Source organism: Amblyomma americanum, chromosome 3 (genome assembly GCF_052857255.1).
Source record: "Amblyomma americanum isolate KBUSLIRL-KWMA chromosome 3, ASM5285725v1, whole genome shotgun sequence".
Lineage (NCBI taxonomy): Eukaryota > Metazoa > Arthropoda > Arachnida > Ixodida > Ixodidae > Amblyomma > Amblyomma americanum.
In genome coordinates, this window is record NC_135499.1 from 119,910,204 (window position 1) to 119,931,369 (window position 21,166).

Here is a 21,166-nt window from a genome sequence, read left to right on the forward strand (position 1 = left end):
ATAATACATGTTTTCTTCCCGGTAACCTCTCTTTTCACTCACTGAATGTGCAGAAAGGGTTTCATGTATGCTGTTGTTTATTAGCTATAAAATCTTTATCGCGCTTTGATAATATCGTCTCTTCTGTCCAAATGCGCCACGCATATATTTGGGATGTCACTCAATTTTAGTAACTTGGAAATAGGGAATGTATTTCATGTTTTTGTAATGAAAATTTTGTGGGTTAGGCTATGTTTGGCGACGACGTTTCGTCCGAATTTGCCGTTAATGGGAGCTCAAGCATATTCGATATCTTTTCTGGCTATGAATAAGTAATCGCGCTCAACCATACCACATAGCGATGTTTTAATCGACAATTAACTCTTAAAGCGCAATACAGGCTGCCGACCGCGTCTGAAATTTTTCAATGAACTACCACTGGATCGAGGTCGTAACGGGGATTTTACTTTATGCGTATAGAATTAACCTGAGGAAGAGACAACCTAGTCGCAGCTGTTTCTTTTGACAGCCATTTTCTTGCGCATCCCGCTAGCCGAAATGATGGAAGTCAAAAATGTCCTCGGTGTGAACTTGAGCGCGTTTATGGTGACATGAAGCTACCTATATATGCACTTAAAAACTTAGAATTATACAGTATCTAGTTGTCAACATTACAGGCTGTGCAAGCATTAAATGAACAAGGAAAGTGCACATCATCTAGGGAGGCAGATAGATAGGGGTATTCCTTGTTAGAGCGTCTCTGTTTTTTTCGCCCGCTTGATTCTGTCCTTTAAGCTACAGCAGTGCTTAAGCCCCTTTACTGTTTTTCAGAAAAAGCTAGCCACGTTAGGCTCGCGGTTTGTTGTTATTGTATACCACACAAAATGGCATCTACCTATAAGGGGGATTGGCCATAACCAGGCGGTGAAGGCTGTATTAATTTTGATGACGATGATGTTGTCCTCAGGATGAATGGCACGTATCCACGGCGGGGGATTCGCCAGGTTGCATTGCTTATACAAACGCAAAAATGGGTAAGTAGTGGAGTAATTAAAGAATCTTCTAAAGAAGTCTCTAATTTGGATTAAAAAAGGTGATAGAAAAACGGAAATGAAAAATTAGTGAATTCACATTCTAGGAATTTTTTTTCTAATCTATCTTTTTTTTTTCCTCTAGATTGATCTCAGTCGGTCGATCAGTGCTAAGGGCACTATAATCGTTAGCCGGATGACTTGGGTTGAGCTCCGGCTTCAACGGAAGCATTTAGATGGAGCCGAAAATCAAAACGCACCGTGGTCTGCGCATTTCTTTGAGAAATCAGAATCATGCCTGAAGTATGCAGAGTCGGATCCCGCTGCGATAGTGACAAAGAAGAAGATGAAGTAGGCTCTCTGCTTAGCCATGCAACCCCGTCCTCAAGAACCCTTGTGTCGTTACCTACGCCCTCAACAAGCGGCGTCCGTAGGATCGGCCTTTATGTCGGACAGTCAGCTCCTGCGTCAGCCGACTCAAAGCGTCTCCGGGCATCTGTGGCCACTTCTGAACTTCTGGGGTTGCTTGGTGCTGCTGTTCGCCATGGCCGTTTTCCTGGTCTTGTTTCTGTCCACTTCCAAACTACGAGAGGGCGACTCTGTTGAGGCCATGGCTGGCGGAACAGGCGCGCAGCAGACGGGCACTTCCTTCGCGCAAACGAATGACAACCGCAGAAAACCGCTTGCCCGCGTGGGGGTGCGAAGGCGCAACAAACGCCGCCACCCGACCACTTCGATGCGTGGTGGTGAAAGCTCCAACTGGCCAATGGTGTCTGTGACGCTGAACAACGATTCAGTGTGGATCAGTGCTGCGGCGACGGGTACAACTACAGACGTGGAATCAGCCTGAACTGAAGTCGCCCGACGAACTGCTTTTAAATCACCGCTCTGGAAATCACTGCAACATATAAAACGTCCGTAAACGTGCATGCAGCTATATACTCTTCGCCGAGTTCTGTTTCCGCCGGTATGGGCTGAAACGGGGGCCGGCCATCGTAAATTCGAATAAACAAAGTTCTGCATTTGTGTCCAATGTTCTTGTTTGTTTGTTTTTTCAAGTTAACGTGCTAAGAATATTAGCCACTGATTAAGACATCATGTCTCCAGCCGGTGCATGTTGGCTCAAGCACCGAATTAGAAGGCGCTCTATAGAACACAATAATACCGACATTTAAAAATAATAATAATTTGGTTTTTTGGGGGGAAGGAAATGGCGCAGTATCTGTCTCATATATCGTTGGACACCTGAACCGCGCCGTAAGGGAAGGGATAAAGAAGGGAGTGAAAGAAGAAAGGAAGAAGAGGTGCCGTAGTTGAGGGCTCCGGAATCATTTCGACCACCTGGGGATCTTTAACGTGCACTGATATCGCACAGCACATGGGCGCCTTAGCGTTTTTCCTTCATAAAAACGCAGCCGCAGCGGTCGGGTTTGAACCCGGGAACTCCGGATCAGTAGTCGAGCGCCTTAACCACTGAGCCACCTCGGCGGGGCCGACATTTAACGCCCGATTAGGAAGTTTGTCATGGGAATACAAGTCCACCTTTCTCGGGAAAAAATTTGAAAATTGAGAAATTGTAAGATACGGTTATGGAAATATTGAAGGTAATGGTCCTTTATTCTGATATGTAGAAAACCTTTCTTTTAAAGTGTTTCCAGCGATCGCACCGAACAGTTAAGACTCCCATAGGAAACCAATGGGGGACGCTTTTGACGATAGCAAGAACATGAACAGAAAAAAAAGTGCAAGACTGCCGTCCAGTGATCTGCGGATATATTGACTTGTGATAACGAAATCTTGCATTATATGAAAAAATTGCGTTCATAAATGGTTTCCCGCTAAAAAAAAAAAACCTTCATCACCGCTCATTCTGCGGCCTCTTTCTGCTCGTTCAAGAAGTCACTAAATTATCACATCGGGCAGTCTTGGCCTGAGACTCTAAAACAGCACTTCCAAAAATGGTTGATCGCGACAGGTTGCTCGGGAACAGCTACTTGGGTCACACAAGACCCACTGGTGGCAGCCCCTGCCATCGCAGGGCAGTGGCGCATCTCTTAACTGCTGCACCATTGCGCAAAGAATGACATCAGAACTCCTACGGAGCTATGAATGCAAAGTTGAGAATGGCCGATTCTTCCTATATGGGCATTCCCTCATTAACGCTATCACTTCATATCCTTACAGTGGAACTTAAGTGTTTCCTCCAATTTTTTCTACACTCTTGTGACACGGATCTGCGGCCACTTATTTCCCTCAGTCTACGTGCTCCCATACACACTTTGTAACGATCGTTCCACTCAGGAAGCGCAGCAAGAATTAGGATGCAACATGGAGGCAATTTCTGATGGCCACCTTTCCGAACTCAGCCACATTGAGTATGTTGCTGCCGGGCTTAAACGGCGGCAAATGTAGGGCATAAGGAGAATAGGCGACCCTAGCTTCTTTGATGTGGGCATGCGCCCAATCCATGGCTTTAGTGGATAGTAAGGAGTCATGGAAGCAGAAGACCATCATCAGACAAGCCTTCGAAGCCGCCAAGTGCCAAGGAATCTCGGCCGTCAGACAAGGACGGGAGGGCAAGTCCGCCGTACTGACTCTTGCTCTGAAATCGTTTTTTAACTTCCACATGCCAGGGTCGTTACTTTGCTAACTTCCCGGTAGGTAGCTTGTGATGTTGTCACAAGGTCACGTGGGCACGGTAGCCCAACTAGGTTGCTTCTTCGGGGGTGACTGCCAGGGCCCCCCTGCACCTCCTTATTATTGCTCACATCGCCGGCACCGGATTTTCTGCATAACGGGGCACTTAACGCTATCCCGCGAATAGACGAATATAGCATTTAGCAGGCTCTATCAGAGCATGAATGCCAGTTTGCCAATATACTCACACTGAAAAGTTTATAAAAGTTGTACCCTACCGGTCGTCAACTAAGTGGCTGAAACGTAAAGGCTAAAAAAAACAGGGTTCAGCCTAAATTGTGAACAACGCTGCGACCTATAGAAAGAAAAATGACGGACGCAGTGATGAGAGACAGGAGGAAGTAACAGTTGGAAATTGAGCAAACGCGGATTAATGACATCCTTGCCGAAATCAAGACGACGAAATGGCCTTGGATAGGGCATATAATGCCAATGCAAGATAACCGATGGCCGTTCAAGTTAACGGACCGGATTCTAAAGAAGGCAATCGTAGCAGAACGTGGCAGAAATTGTGGTGGGCGAAAGAGATTAAGAAGTTAGCAGGTGTAAGGTGACCGTACTTGGCACACGACAGGGCTGATTGGCGAGATACTGGAGTGGCCTTTTTCTTTGAGTGGGCACACTCAGGCTGATGAAGAGATAAACGAACAAAAGCTAATATGATTAGAAATGTCGAGCAGTTTTGTTGTTCACGATTGCGCGGTTATTTGTGCGCTTTCGTTCCTAAGAAAAACTATCCATAAGTCAAGCCATCCATTATAACGAATCGTAAAGAAAATTTATTTAAAAAAAACATTTCGTAATTTAATGTTTGCTTCAGTGCATAGTGGTGGCCAGTGAAGATGTAATTACACAAAATCTTTGAAGCACCGAGTGTGTTACCTTGCTCACCAATATTTTTAAAATAATGTGATCCAGTTTCAAGACTCTGGTGGTTTAGAGATGCATGATGACGTATCTCGTATTAGGACTACTCGCATACCACGAACTTGAGTGCATATCTGTGCTAAGTCGGTGGACAACTGCTGAAGCAGGCATTCAAGGTAACACATGCCGCTGAGAGAGCTGCCTTAGCAACCATTGATTCAATATGACAAGTGGTAAAGCCCGTCAACAGGGCAGATAACATTGAAAAGCATGAAGCCCCAGAACAAAGCTATTACTTTCGCATTTGTATTCAAAATAAAATAATGCAAACGCCTGGTTTGAAAGTGAAGATTTCGTTTTCATCGCTACATTGACCCAAACAGGCCATGTGCATTTTCGTCTTATACACTGACTGAACAGCGATTTCCGTACTAACAAGGTTAAAATACATGAAAAATGTTCGGTCCACAGAAACATTGTCCATAATTCAAGTCGTTCATATTACCGAGGGAACGACTGCACGTGCCCATATTACTGAGCCGCACTAGGCGTAAACTGCATGAATGTATTTTGCCTAGCACTTCAAAATTCTCAGTAGCCAAAAATGGCCGAAAGAAATCACACAGAAGCTGCACTCATGCTGTAGGCAATCACTGGCAAGACCAGGGTCGGTCTGGCAATTCTGGCAGCGTCTAAAATGAACTGTGGTGGAAGATTCGGTGTTTTGAAAAGCACTGAAAAATTCCTCTCAGTATAGACTGTTAAGCATTTTCTCCTGGCTCCCGGTGGAATAGACACTGCCATAATTAATTGAGTTGAAGAAGTCACTACTGTATAATCCATAAGGTTGGATGGTGTGGAGCAACAAACTACTGCACTCTACGTGTGGAGCAAAGCGATTCGGACTGCTGAGTGGAGACAGGGGTCATAACTGATTAGGCGATGAGCGAAGGAAATGCGCGTACATGACAGATGGACAACAAAACAACTCTACTTGGAATCAGGTGGAAACCAAAGAATATCACGCAAAGAGCTCAAGATTAAAAAAGTGGTTTCAAAAGGGTAAGGCAATGAAGCGCACAAGACTGAAAAATTACAAATTTACATAGCTAAGAAAAGGCAGGGTATGGTTAAATCATTCAATACAGTGGAATTACAGGCGCAGTGACCGAGAAAAAATAACAAATATACACAATATTACGCGAATGAACGAAGCGATACTAAAGTACAAGACGAGATGCAGCTACCTGGGCTAAGACAGATCTTGAGAGGGCAAAGCGATGCGATGGCTCATCTGCGGAGGGGCGAGGTCCAGTTGCAAAGAGAGCCAAATAACTCGCAGTAGGGACCATGTAGCGTCAGGGTAGCCGGTGAGATGCGGCCGCGCATCGACGTATCAGCACTTCACCATCCCGTTTTGCTGCCTCACAAGTGACTGTGCGGTTGGAATGCTCACTGACCCGTTAGAGCGTTTGACACGCGACAGCCCCGGTTGGACTTCTCACAAACTCGTTTTTCTGTTTCGAAGTAGTGTACCCGGTAAGACGCTCCGTCGAAGCGAAGGACTTGTGATATAGCCTCTGCTTCGCATTCAGAAAGTGCTGGATTCGACCTATAGGAACTCCGAGTACTAATCGATTTTCTAATGGGTACCAGATTTCCCCCGCACAGGCGCTTGGCTTTTCTAGGGTGAAATCCTTGGTAAACGGGTATTGGACCAAACCGTTTTGTTGACAAGGGAGTGATTCGGTTAGCCGTCGAACAACTTAAGTCCGCCTCGTGCGATGAAAACCCACTTGTGGCCCCTGTGCAACAGCTGGTTGTGTGTATCCAGTGTTCGGCAATGTTTGTGCATTTTATCATAGGTGCTTGTGGTGATGCGTATGTCTCTTGAGAGGGCGTGTCGCTGTGGTCTCCACCTTCTCTGTAGCTGCGGCAGAGCTGCCAGTTCCTCGTGACTGCGCATCGAGGCTTCCTTGCACTGGAATTGTGATAGAAGGAGGTAGAACCACTTTTTAGGGCTGTAAGGTCGTTCGAAACATGGGTCTGAGCACAAAAGGCGCAGAGAAAAGGGGGCAGGGTACTTAGGTGATATTCCTTCAAGTGCACACCCCAGATCAAGCAGGGCATATGGGGAGCATGCGGCGGTGGGCCTCGAAGCAACCCCCTCCCAAAGCAGAGACTGGCGGCCAAACGACTGTACTATTTCATCTCTGTCAGCAGATTTTGGCCGTCCATCTGCACACATAACGAGTAAATGTCAGTCTCCAACATTCTACTGAAAGGAGTTGAAAGAAATGGATGCGAAAGAGACATTTAAAGAATAGGCGCGTCGCAGTAACTACGTCCGCGAAGCGTAGGCTGCAGGAACAGGTTCTTCCAATATAGATCTATGGCATGGCGGTAAGTGTTCCTGCAGCAATCGCATAGGCGGGCGTGGTTGCTACGGCGCGCCTGTTCTTTTGAAACATTAATTTCGCATCCATTACTTTCAGCTCCCATCTGCCTGCACGCGACAGGAAGTGGTGAACTTGAAAATAGCCATTTTTTAGTGGTTTGGGCAGATAGTGTTTAAAAAATCTGCAGACAAATAGAGGTTAAAATGTAGCCAATAAATGTATACTTGCATTAAAATGCGTGTGTGGTGTGGATGACAGCGCACGATAGAACCCATGACAACAAAATAATCCAGAGCCCTCCAACATGGCCTGCCTCATAGCCCATGGGTTGGCTTCTTGACTTCGGGGACAAAATAAAAATGTCACTTTTTACTTTGAATTTTTTATTCAGCACCACATGATACACCTTTTTCTGCGCCCATCTTCCATATTATTATGCGTACATAACTTGCGCAGCTTCAAGATCCTCGTTTGTAAATTAAATGCAAGTCAAATTTTTTAATGATGATGAGCACAAAGTGCAGCCGGCTTCCCCTTTATATTGTCTGCACTGAAAGCGTCATCTTGTAATCTTCTAAGGTAGGCATCACCAATCACATCCTTAACAATCGATCTACAGCACTTTGTTTTAATGCAGTCCTTTTCTTGTAAAACGCAATCTCCGGTTTGGTTTGCACACACAAAATCTGTACCGCTATCTGGACCCTCAAGGTGCTGCAAAAAAATGAATAAATGCGATTCGAACCACAGCTTGTCGTAACAAAAATTTAATTTGCTTTTCTATTTGTTATGTCTAACGTTATTACAGAAGTCTGTTTCACAAGAACGACTTTTGCGTTCCTTCATTCACTCGTTGTCAAGACCAGATTAACGGGGCATTTCTTCCGATGGAGTTGAGGCCAGTCGATCGACTGTAGTGGTACTTGTTGTGAGTTCGTCCTTGCTTACATCCCTCTCGGCCTTGGCAGCATAAGGCAGCTGCGTCGTTGGCAAAGCGCGGCTTCTGTTCGTGACGTCGGTCTCCCCGGTTATGTCGTCAGGCTGGGCAATAGCGAGGGTTATGTAGGCAATCAGCGCAAAAAGAATGACGACCATGCCGCAAGCGTAGAGAGCTACGAATGGCACCCAGCTTCGGCGGCCGCTGCTAATGCTTCCTGTCAAGTGAGACTGCCCGTTGACGACAACCTGGTGGTTCTGTGCTGCGCCACCAGCGCCTTCGGCAATGGCGGGTCCTTGTACCTGGGCGGGTGTTTCTGCCGGATGCGCCGCAGGGGGAACGAGTGGGGCTGGAGGCTGTAAAAGTATCGAACACGTTGTACTGCTACATCTACGGAATAGATTCAAGACCCCATATTTGCGCTTGAAGTTTCTGTTTCACACCTTACGTGATGGGGAGGGAAGGGGGAATTCAGCCATAGCCACACAAAAAGGAAAATGATTATGCAGAGTAAAAGTGAAGTAAATTGGACTCACCAAAGGCAAAATATCCAAATAATCGAATAGAAATATAAGGCAGAAAAAACAGTCAGAATCAAATGCAAAATTAAGAAAGGCAAGAAGAGTTTGTAATACACACTAAATTTTAGGCGCTGTAGTAATACAGGCTAAGCGGATCGAAGTGCGGGGTTATTGATGAAGAAGTGCGACTAAACATTGGTATTGATGGTTGAATTCTTCAAATAGCATCTGCTTGATTATGAAAAAATTTGTCGCATTGACAGTGCTTTTGGGAAAGTAATTCAGTGAAGTAAACTGGAATCACTAAAGTTAAAAAATGCAAATAATAAAATAAAAATATAAGGCAGGCAAAACAGTCAAAATCAAATGCAAAATTAAGAAAGGCAAGAAGAATTAGTAATGCACACAAAATATTAGGCACTGCAGTAATACAGGCTAAGCGGATTAAAGTGCCGGGTTATTGATGAAGTGCGACTAAACATTTGTATTCATGGTAGAATTCCTCAAATAGTATGTGCTTGATTCTGAAAAAAATTTGTCGCATTGACAGTGCTTTTGGGAAAGTAATTCAATTGCACAGAACGCTGAGGGAAATGACAGCTGATGCTGAGCCATGAAAAGCTCTGTGCTCATACATTTACGTAACAGGCGAGATCGTTGATCGTAAAAGAGCGCGTAAAAAGTTGCAAAGAAGTTATAGAAAACTGAATTGTAGATTCTGTACTAACGAAAAGGCATTTTTATAATCAGACAGTGTCCTACTCTTCATTTTGTATGTTTGCATTTTTGAATGGAAACTGTGCAAAAGACATCAACGAAAGGAGTGGAAGCAGCGCTCCTCCGGCATTTCCTTTCCTTTTGTCCACATCTCTCGTACCGTTGCTCTTAAAATGCGTCACTATCTCACCGGTTTAGCTACAGTGTGGATACCGATTTTTGGTTAACCTACTCTGAGATGCATCACTTTGCGATTGACTAAATAGTAATCAAACAAGCATTTCTGAACATTTCTGAAATATCTTAAAAACCTTTGTAGTTAACGAAAATTAGCCCATGTCCTCGACGGAGCTATTCTTACTTGAAATACTTGATAAATGCTGAGAGCCGAATAATGCGTAGAGAATTGTCCCTGTTAGGACAAAGTCATCGCATCTTCTGGCAAGCTGCTCCATAGCCAAAACTTCTTTAGGATAGGTTCATAAGGCTGAAAATACTACCTCTGAATGCAGTCCAAGTCAAGCAACTCTATTATGTTCGCCAGAAACAACAAAAAAATGATTTGGAATTCAATTTTACACCAAAACACGCGCTCATAACTGTCATGGCAGCAAGCGACCTGCCAACCTCTGTATTTCGCCGGAAAATGCATCACCTTTACTCATTTCATTCCGTGTTTCAACGCTGTTGTCGTACTAATTAATCTTCTCTGGTGTGGGTCGTACTAAAATGGTGAGAATTTTTTTATAACTGGTCGTTTATTTACTAGTTTTGCCAGTGATATCAGAAGAGTGGGATCATGTTCCTGCACAACTTCTCTTAGCTTTTCATGGAGGTTTGCCCAATGAGCGAGGCATTATCGCTGCTTGCTTTGGTGCCTCCTTCTTCCTTTACTCGTAATTTCTCAACAAAACACCCCGCTTTTTTCTCAGCGGCATATTTTATTGGTAACGAAGAGGAAGATATACCAGCATCGTCTGTGCCACTCCGCCAATGATTGATCCTTAGGAGGGTAGCCTGTTACGTTACTCACGGCACGATCATTGTGCTGTGTGGCTGCTATGCTGGCGGCGTCTATGGAAGCTTCCTATTACCGGATGTGAATTAACACATAGGCTGTAGCCAAAAAAACTGTTTTTGGCGTGTGTCTATCATTTAAAATGCACAGCTATATTACAAGAAAGCCTCCGTAACGGAATATCACCAAAAAGTTCTGTGCATTAACAAAATCTTTTAGCTCCAACGGGGACTGCATTCTGCTGCGTAGGAAGCGAAAGCATGTCCCGGCTATGATGAAGCTTTGGCATAATTGCCAAGACAAAATTCTGGAGGATTAGAGAAAGGGACGCTAATTGTTCCTTCTTTTCTGTCAGTGTCGGTGTGCGTAGATGAGCGACCAGTAGCAGGCATATTAGTAGTAGAAATATATGGCGGTAGTAGTTGCAATTCCAGTAGAAGTACTTAGTAGTAAAAGGCATAGCTGTGGCTATTAGCAGCACCTGTACTTCATGACGGTAGTCTGTAGGAATAGCAGCTCATATTTCTACGACTACTACCGGTAGTAGCAGTAGGAAAACGGTAGTAGTTTGCAGTAGAATGTAGAGGTAGTATTAAGGCTGTAAAAGTTAGTAGTGTAAACAGTAGTTTGCATAAGTAGCAGTACGAATAGTAGTAGCCGTTAGTATTACTAGAAAAATAGTCGCAACAGGATTAGCAGTAGGAGCAGCAGCAGCAGCAGCAGCATAAGTAGTAGTAGCAGCAATAGGAGTGAGTATATAAGTGGTAGCAATACTGCAGTAGCAGTAGGAGAGTGATAGTAGCAGTGGCAATAGAAGCCAACAGTAGTATTAGTAGTAGTAGTATACGTAGCAGCCGTTGCAAATTTGTGGCAGTGCAAATTTGTGTAGTGTAGTGTGTCCGTCCGTTACATCACCACATAGGTAACGTGGCCATGTCCCGTGTCACGTGGCCTTGTCACGTGATCATAACCTGCCAACTGGACTGTGAGCAAAGTGCCCACTGCCCACTTTCTTTCGCCTTTCGCAGTTAAGAGATATCTAAGTTCCTCCAACGAATTTGTAGTAGTAGTTCTCGAAGTAGTGGCAGTAGTGGTCGGCCTGGTCAAGTTTATGGCGAAGCAACAAATCAAAAGGCTACATGAATACAGAAGGATGAAAAAATTAGAGGGCGCTCAGGACTACTTACGTGCTTTAAGTGCGAAAACATTTTTTATTATATTTTCTTTCCTTTTAAACTTTTTATTTCCTATTCAAACCACACTCCTACTCATCATCCTGCAGTCGTAAGGCAATGCATACACTATAGGCTCACCTACAGTTCACCAAGAAGCAACCAGGTTTTGTGGCCTCTTTACAAAAAGGCTGTGGCTGGAGTTCCGTCCAGACGGGACTCAAATACGCCCTACAGTTCTGCCCAGACGGAATCTAACCTAACCGAACCCAGCCTAACCCATCCCAAAGCAACCTAACCTAGCCCAACCTACCCCAACCCACCCTAACCTAGCGTAACCCAAACCGAACAAGAACTCCAATTTGTGCTAGAGTTAGACGGAACGCTAGAAAACCTTTTGTGGCCTATGGCTTTTATGCTCAACTCGCAATTCGAACGTGCTGGTTTCCATTCCCCGCACCTTCGGAAGAAATTTTATCTCTTTGATACCATGGTGGCAATTTTTTTCTGTCACCAGTTTCCCGGTAAACAACGCCAGGTTTCGTTGCCGATGTGCGATATAAATTTTAGCATTAAAGGATACGCTTCCAATCATACCGTTTGATTCCTACAGCTAGGCATTACACGTTCCAGTTTGTGCTTCACACATGCTGAGCGCTCACCCGCGGCTGGCTTTCCCGTGGACCTCCCTTGCTCGGAGCCTGAGAGGGTGCACACTGCACTTGCGCCGCTGGAACTGTTGGAATGGGCGGATTGTTGCTGGGAGGCACCTGGGCACCAGGAGGCACTATCGAGGGTGGTGCCGCTGTCGCAGTACCCGCTGGGATCGCATTCAGCTGAGAAGGTGGAGTTGCGTAAACGCTTTCAGGGCTCTTTGCCCCTGGGCGCTGAGCAGCCGGCGTTTTGCGCTTCATGGCATCTGAAACCTCTTCTTCATCTCATTCGAACTTCTTTTACTACAAGAAAAAGCAGAAGACAAAGCAGTTACGGGAAAATGAAAGCACAGGAAGGTTACGAGTGTGAAGCGCGAATGTGTGAGCGTTAGCTGTGGTGTGAACGCTAAGGCGCCGGGCGGCACGACGCTTGCGCCCATTCTTCTCCGGCGGTGGGCTTCGAACCAACCAGCTTTACTTGAATACGCTTCAGTAGTGTGGGACCCATGCACGAAAAAATACATAATGACCCTTGAAAAAGTCAATAGGAAAGCGGTTCGGTTTATATACGGAAAATACAAATAGGAAAACTCTCCCTCGCAGTTAATGATCTCAAATAACATTCATACACTAGAAACCCGAAGAAAGATTAATAGATTGATACTCTTGTTAAATAATTGAGCAGAAAAAATGAAACTCAAGCTTCCAGACTGCATTAAGCGACCTCTAGTTAGAAGGATTCGGAGCGTTCATGAGCATTCACTTGCTCCCCATATTCGCCAAAACTAACAGTTTTAAGTACAGTTTTTTCCCCTAGAACACTGCAAGATTGGAATTCGTTATCGGGATCTGTTTTTTCCTCACAACATTCTTCTGATGCGTTACATAGTCTACTTAACTGCTAATATTGTTTATATGTATGTTTTATATCCGTGTGATGCAATTATTGTATAATTTTACTCTTTTGGTTTATTCATTTGGTATCCGTGTGCTCCTAATATTGTGCAATTTTATTCTTTTGGTTATGTAACAATGTACATTCATTCTTGCTTGGGCCAAGCAGTGGCCTGCAGTATTCTGAGATAAACAAATAAATAAATAAGCCTTGTTTAGCAGCAGCCCAGTGGATGATGCCAGGGAAGCCGTCGTCACCGTTTCGTTTTCCGCCGACAAGCCCTCCAGACTATAGGGAACAGCCGAGCCTAACAGTCGAGCAGATAGTCTTGTTTAGCCTCAGCCTTTGCTCCTACTCCAGCCACCCCTTCGCCATGGCAGAAAGAATAGAAACAATGGTTTTGAGGAAATCAAAGGCGCACTAATAATAATAATAATAATAATAATAATAATAATAATAATAATAATAATAATAATAATAATAATAATAATAATAATAATAATAATAATAATAATTGATTTTTGAGGAAATGAAATGGCGCAGTGTCTGCCTCATATATCGTTGGACACCTGAACCGCGCCGTAGGGAAGGGATAAAGGAGGGAGTGAAAAAAGAAAGTGCTGGTATGCTGGTACGCTCAGTCGCATGCGTGGAACAGGACGCTAGCGGCAGATATCGGCATTTCGGTGCTTCCGATTCATCATATAGTGTTTTGAAAGTTCCTGACTGCGAGATAAAGCTCTTAAAGCATCAGTGTAGCCATTCGGTCAAAAAATAACCCGAAGATCGGCAGATGCTGATGACGGATGAGTTTTCACTACCAGATTGTTGTAGCGCCCGTATGGGAGCGTCACACTTGAAGGATGTAGCAAGCGCGTACTTTTGACGGTGACGTCAGATTACTGTACACGTTCCGCCGAGAAATCCAGCGCAGTGTTCAACGCTCGCCAAGTTGCTCTTCTTACAGGTGCGCTAAAAAAGAATCTGAACTCGTCTTTTTACCGCGGGGACTCGATCTACACGTTCCGAGCATTCTTAGAAACTTCGAATTTTTGTCCTGTGTGGCCGATTTCCTTAAATTAAATCGGATTAAACGTCCAGGGTCCCGCATTTTCTTTTGAACACAACGCTGAAGTTAGGAGGCGTCAACCAATGCGAGGAGTGCCTTTCTGCCGGCCCCGTGGAGACTTCGCTTTCGTTTTTATTTGTTTTCTTAGGTTTCTGTGAATAAATAGTTTCAGTCGCAGACAACATAGCCGCAAATTAGGCCCACGGAAATAAAAACACGCGTCTTGATTTGCGTATCACACAGCCGATAGCAGAGCGGCCAGCTGTCACTGGACTGGCAGGAAGGCACTGCACGTGTTGGTTGACTTCTCCTACCCTCAGCCTTGAGTGAAAAAAAAAAAACGCGGGAGCTGGGATGTTTAATCCGATTTAAGTTAGAGAAGTCGGCCGTACAGTACAGTAATTCGAAGTTTCTAAGAATGCACGGAACGTGTAGACTGAGTTCCCACTGTAAGATTACGAGTTCAGATTCCTCTTTATTACACCTTTGAGCACTTGATTACGCACTGTGGCTTGCTGTTTGGTGACATTTCATTTAGCCCGGTCGTTTAAAACAATATCAAACCACAGATATGTGATCCTGCTTTTTTTTCGTGGCGTTGATGCATTTCTTTTCTCTAGTGCTATTTCGGTTCACAAGTGCACGAGTGATTTTGTTCACAAGTTTCTTTTTACTTCGCAAGTGCATATTTTCTTTGTCGATGCTGAAGGCGAATTGACGAGATATAAGAAATGTGTGCAGAAAGGTGTACATGTGCGCAGATAAGCGAATATAACAGAGTACCTTAATAATGGCAGCATGACATATATGGTCCTAGGCCTTGTGCACATTCGTGCCACATCGGCCTCAGCACGGGTCGAGCGGCCACTAGTCATAGACATGCAGGATAAGTGATGTAGGCCATCCTCTGCATCGTTGTGAAGGCGAAAGCCAACATGTAACGAATGATGCCAGTGATGTGCGTCTAGCCGCCACTGCAGAGAGGTCGGCTGCATATGTTCTGGTAATTTACACAAAGCAGATGCGAGAGAAATTGGGCGCAGATTGGATATGTTATCATGAGGTTATCCAGGTTTTAGTATGGCGATTATGGCTGCTTGAATTCGTTGCCTAGATACCGCTACTGACTGCCTCTCTCGCACCCCTGTAGCAAGGCTGGACCAATGATACTTTTAACGCACGCGCGCTGAAGTACTAGGAAAGGTTAGGTTGCCGCATGAAAGATTGTCATGGCACGCGTGCAGAACTTTGTCGCAAAGCGCCATTGGAACCACGAGCAGCTACAGAGTGTTCGTGGGGACGTAGTTTGTCTAGTAGTGGATGCCACCCCGCAAGCAGAATGATGACAGACCGCGCGTGATAAGACGGGGCGGCGTCGAGACGCGGCCTTCGGGCACTCTATGAGGAGTCACAGCTCGGGGCCGTCTCTGTGTTGTTGAGCGAGGATGGACGTGGTTAGAGCGTCAAGAAAAGCTGGATCATCTTCTAAGTCAGATGAGGTGCACGGTATAGAGCCATGGGACTGGCCTTCAGCTTCGCTGTGCTCGTTGTCAAACTTGTGAACGATGGTTACGTCGAATTCCCGCAACCGGAGACCCTAACGAGCTAGCCTCTCCGATATGTCTTTAAGGTTCACGAGACCAAAAAGTGATCGGTGATCACTTGCGACCAGAAACTGGTGGCCACACAAGTACGCGAGAAATTTTATTACCGCCCACACGTCAGCAAGGCACATTTTATAGGTGGTGGAGCAATTCGCCTCCGATGCGACCGTGTGCGGCTTGCATAAGAAATCATGCGCTCACAATCATCTTGACATTGAACGAGGAGTGTGCAGTTTTGTGCCCTCGTCCTGGTCAAAGTGGCCAAGTATGGGTTTAGTTTGGGAAGGAGGGGGGGGGGGGGGGGGGTTCGAAGGTGTTCGAAGGCCTCCTGCTGTTCTTGGGCTCAGATTAAATGTAGCTCGTCCTTTGTCAAGCAAGTTAAAGGCTCAGCAAGCCAGGAAATTCTAGCACAAACAGTCTGTAAAAGCTTTACAGCAGCACAAGGGACAAAGGACGAGACAAGTGCACAGACACAGCGCTGATGTCTGTGCACTCTCGTTCTTTGTCCCTTGCGCTGCTGAAAGACGATGTCACACCAACTTGCCCAAGCTTCCACAGTCTGTAATAGGCACACAGACCCCGAAAAACGGCATATATTACATTTGTCACTGTCTTTCGGGAAGGCAAGGACGGCGGGCGTCTTGTGGTGAGGGCGACCACCTCCAGTGCTCACTACGTTGCCTAGAAGATTCCGCCGTTCGAAAGCAAATGGCATTTTTCTGCTTTGAGAAGAGGTCGGCCTATCGGATAGCCTCCATTACTGCACCCAAGCGCTTGAGATGCTCGTCGTAGGCACCAGAAAAAATGACGTCTTCAGTCTAGATGAGGCCGAACTGCAATCTGAGGCCAACTAGGACCGGGTCTATCATTCTTTGAAAGATAGCAAATGCGGAACACAAGCCGAAGGGTAGCACTTTGAACTCATTTAACCCGTCGGGAGTAACGATCGCGGTCTTCTAGCGGTCTCTTTCATCCCCCTCAATCTTCCAGCACCCACTATTGAGGTCAAGAGAGGAAAAATAGCGAGCATGACGCAGCCGACGAACGAGCCATCAATTCGCATTAACAGGTAAGCATTCTTTTTGGTAGTTTTTGAGCCTTGAGACAGTCAACATAAAATTTGAGCGGCCCGTCCTTCTTGGCGCCCAGCCCAACGAGCGAAGCCCATCGGCCTGTAGACGGCTGTATGGCATCATCTTGGAGCAGTTCGTTGACTTCAAGCCTTATCGCCTCAAGTTTTTTCTCCGACACTTGATAGAGGCGTTGACAGATAGGGCGTTCACTGTCATCAACTATGATGCGACGTTTCATTACTGACGTCTGCCTGACCTTAAAGGTGGCCTAAAAGCAGTCATGAAAAGAGTAAAGGGTGGTTGGCAGGCGTAACTGCTGATCAACTTTCAATTCTAGATTCGAATTCGCTATTTGTCTAGGGCTCTCTGGAGGTGTGTCCCTGAACGTAGAAAACGCGCAGTGGTCGGCGGGCTGGCTAATGTATCGAAATAGGCGACGGCAATATATTCCGGCAAATGGCACTGTTCGAGCTTAAACTTTTTGACCATAAGCTGAGTTCGATAGCTGCGCAGGGCAAGGATTTCTTGAGCGACGCAGACTTGGTGGCTCAGGAGTAATGATAGGTTTTCTGCGATGCCGTTAGACGCGCCGGGGTTGTCGCACTCCACCGTAACAAACAAGCTGGCACGCGGTGGTATTGTGATGTGGTCGTTTGACACACGAAACACTGGCTTGCCCGGCTCACTGTTGTCAGCTGCAGACGCCTAACGGCATCACCACATCGCAACCAGCTTTCTGCATTTGTGCTCCGTACCACTGTGTCAGCACTTTTATCAAGAGAGTAGCAAGTGCACGATTCGTAACGGAAAAATCGGCACCGGTGTCTACGAGGGCAGTCACATGGTGGTTGTCAGCGACGACTGATATTTCGTACGAAATGAGCTCATTTTCTGGGACGTACGTCATCGAAGGAGTCGGACTGAAGAGTCGCGGTGTTCGTCGTCAGTGACGTCGAGCAGGCAGAAGCTGTTCTGGGTGTCGGACGGTGGTTGGAGAGTGTGGTGGAAGGTCGGGTTGAAGGGTCAAATCAGCGAGCGGAGGGTGTTGTTCAAAATTATTAGCGACCGCAGCCTTACCACCCTTGGTCGCCGTCCTCAGTGTTGTCGGCGCGGACTATTAGACTGTCGGAGGGACCGCTGGCGACCTGCGAAAGAGAACCGACAGTGTGACGGCGACCTGCATTGGAGTAGTGATGAGAGCGCAGGAGGGATGTTGGCTGTCAGGTAGTGGCCGATGTCGCGGGGTTGATCACCACAGCGCGGCCTAGGTGCATCCCTGTTAAACCTATCGCAGGCCCGTCCAACGATGCGGGCAATGGCGCAATATATAGGCGGCTTCACTAAAATGGAAGCACACGGGCCACTTGAGTGGCGTCCGCCACATTCGTACTTTGCAGATGGGCTGTGGTGCGTCAGGGAGAGCTGGTGAAGTTGGGAGTCGTTGGTAGTATGCGGGAAAAACAGGGCATTAAAACGCTGGGGGTGCGTGCCAGAGCTCGTAGCGCCTCGCTGTACGTCATGACATAGGGTGAGAGCAGCAGCTGGAGAGGTTGCATTTGCTGCAGCGTGGGACGTACCTCGTCACGACCGACGTCAGAGATGGCTCTCACACCCGAGCGTTGCTCGACAGGGCGAAGCTTCTGTAGCTTTTCGCGCACGATGCTGCTGACGAGATCAAAGAGGGCATCACTCTGTTCCGGGCAGCTGTATGTGGGCGTCCACCGCAGTTATATGCGCCGGATGGACGTAATACGCGAACCTCTGTTGCAGGGCGCGCTCCTTGAATGTCGCCTCCTGAGCAAATTCGACCACATTGCTAGGAGGGTCACGCCCAAGTTACACAAAAAGATGCTCTTTAACCCATCGCATAAGGTGGCGCACCTTCGCTTCAGACATGGAAGGACCTGCGTGGTCGAAGAACCGCGCCATGTCTTCTAAGAAAACGGCGAAGCTCTCATTTGGCCGCTGCGCTCGGGGATGCAGGGCATGTTCAGCTTGTCCTTTCCGTTCGTTGCTGCCGAAAGTGTCGAGCCACTGTCGCCTGAAATCTTGCCAGGTGGTGAGTAATGATTAAGTGAAACGCCAACAGGGGGCAATTTTCCGGAAAAGTTACAGCCATGGTCACGTGATCTTCGCTCACACAAGCGTCGACATACGCCACGTGTTGCCGTAGGGAGTTTTCTCTTGCAGATGCGACGCCATCCGCAATCACTCTAGACTCACCCAGGTATCCAATGGATCTTGTGGGTAAGCGGGTCCTAGGCCTATTGTCCGTAATAAACCGGTGCGGTCGCTCAGTGGTCATGGTGCTCGGCTGCCGACCCGAAATACGCGGGTTCGACCGTGGCTGTGGCGGTCACATTTCGACTGAGGCGAAATTCTGGAGGCCTGTGTAGTGTACGATGCTGTCGAAATTTCCGGAGTACTCCACTACGGCGTCCTTATGAGCCTGAGTCGTTTGAGAACTTTAAACCCCATAAACCAACCAAGCCGACTGTGCGTATCTTGCTGATACAGCCAAGGTTTTCGCGGCGGGCAGGAAGAGATTCACGATACTGAGCTGTCGTTTATATACTTTGCAAGAGCTGCTGCTTCAGGAATAGTGCGACTTCTGTTTTAAGCTTTGAGACGCTGGGAATGAGTTTGTCAAGCCTATTTAAATGCGCCTCGGCTCGTAGGGCGTGAATTCCGGAAAATCATGGGAGACCTCTAAAAACACCCATTGCTGCTTGATTGCTGGATTCCGGGCAATCCCACGCAGCGCGATCCATGTGATAGAATTGGGCTCGGTATAACAGTCTTCGCTGTAGCACAGAACACATAAGGAGACAGGCGATAGTGGATGTGGCACCTACTGGCTTCTGAAAAATCCGGCTGATAAAACGGGGTATTTGGGACGCCTGTGCTAGCAGGTGCTTGCAGAGACGGAATTATAGAAATCGAGCCAAAGGACTTTGAGTGAGGTTTGAACAGGAATTTTGTTTACGCGCAAATAGAGGACGATGAGGTGCTGTGAAACGCGCAGCGACCACGCGCGTTCGTGATGGGCAGTAAAGCAATCTTTTGAAGCGACAGCGTGAGTCCTACATATGCACTTTTTCGATACGTAATTGTCAGAGCGAGGTGTAAGCTTGTGGCGTGAGTTTAGAGAAGTGGATGGACGGATCAGACTGTAATGTCATACGCATAAATGAATGCGTGCAGCTCAGCACTGTCGCCAAAGCGCCGAGCCATGTGGAGGAATCAAATGTTCAAAAGTACTGGTGCTAGCATTGACTCTTGTCGTTCACCACGGTGTAGCCGAAAGAATCCCACATTTTCTTTGCTGATGCAGATCGCGAATTCACGGCAGCTAAGAAAGGTGTGAATAAAGGTGCACATATGTGTGGGTAGGTTCATCCATTGTAGCACATCAATGAGGCCAGCATGCATGACTGATATTATCATATGCCTTATGCACAACCATATCCAGAACGGCCCGAACGCGGGTCGACCGTGGACCAGTCAAAATCATGGCGGATTAGTTATCTAGGTCATCCTCTGCGTTAAGATGAGAGCGAAAGCTAACTTGTGACTGCTGGTACCAGTGATGTACGTTTAGCCACCACTGCAGACAGATCGCCAACATACATTCCAACCATTTCTACAAAGTAGGCCTGAGCTCAATTGGGTGAAGATTGCAATGTTTTTTTATCAGGTTTGCCGGAATTTGGCATGGCTGCCAGCCGCCATTGATAATGTACCTCTCCTGACTCCCAAGCAGCGTTAATGAGTGGAGAATATATTCTATATAACGTGGTTCCCTCTAGGGTTTTAAACACCTCACAAGCATGGGCAGCAGAAAGTTGGGTGCGCAGATGAGATTAAGACGTTTGCGGGGATATAGAGTGGCCACAGATGGCACAGAACATAGATAATCGGAGAGATGTGGGAGCGGCCTTTGCTTTGCAGTGGGCCTACTCAGGCTGATGACGACAACGACTACGACGAAGTTGCGTCGTGAGGAGTAGAGTCAGGAGCGGGCAGTCGTGAGAGAAAGGAAGGAGGCAGAACTTATCCTTGAACTCTCACGAGAGGTCTGCCCCTTTGACCAGCAGCGCCCGAATTACAGGACGACCAGATCACAAGCCTGTCACAAACGGAACCATTAGCCCCGCTCCTATAGGTCGATACCTCTGCCAGTCCGTGCCAAGCAATAACAGTGGGCCTTTGTGACTGTCTCTAGATATTGTTCATTCTCTAATTCGACCTTAGAGGTGGTCGGCGTGTAGTGAACCTGCTTGTCTGATAGCTTGTTGGGGATTACGGCTGGTTCACCACGGCGCCGTGTCTTCATGGAGCGACAGAGGGCTCAGCCGAGGGAGGGCTCGGAAGAGATACTTTTACCTGCCTTTTATGTGGTGAAATGCTGTTTTCCCCCATTTCCTCATTGTTTTAGCGAGCTGACTATAGCGCTGCGGCTGGGAAGTGCTCCTCTGAGAAAGAAGTTTCGTCTACCAAGGCTTTCTCTGTGAGCGTGTAGATGGTTGAATAG

At 46.7% G+C, this 21,166-nt stretch overlaps 1 protein-coding gene across 1 annotated transcript; it reads right to left on the reverse strand.

Annotated features, from left to right (window-relative positions):
* Positions 1 to 7,761: 7,761 nt before the first annotated feature.
* LOC144123268 (uncharacterized) lies at positions 7,762 to 12,252 on the reverse strand. The gene is made up of 2 exons (XM_077656122.1): positions 12,001 to 12,252; positions 7,762 to 8,266 (listed from the first exon to the last, which is right to left on the reverse strand). Exons 1-2 carry the CDS (start codon positions 12,250 to 12,252, stop codon positions 7,841 to 7,843), a joined length of 678 nt encoding a protein of 225 aa, XP_077512248.1. The 3' UTR covers positions 7,762 to 7,840.
* Between the last annotated feature and the right edge of the window lie 8,914 nt (positions 12,253 to 21,166).

Bases quoted from the DNA above. Each gene is read 5' to 3' on its own strand.
- LOC144123268 (XM_077656122.1), bottom strand. From the start codon at position 12,252: ATGAAGCGCAAAACGCCGGCTGCTCAGCGCCCAGGGGCAAAGAGCCCT. The intron at 8,267-12,000 runs GTGAGCGCTCAG...ATACTTTTACAG, and splicing joins CACGGGAAAGCCAGCCGCGG to CCTCCAGCCCCACTCGTTCC.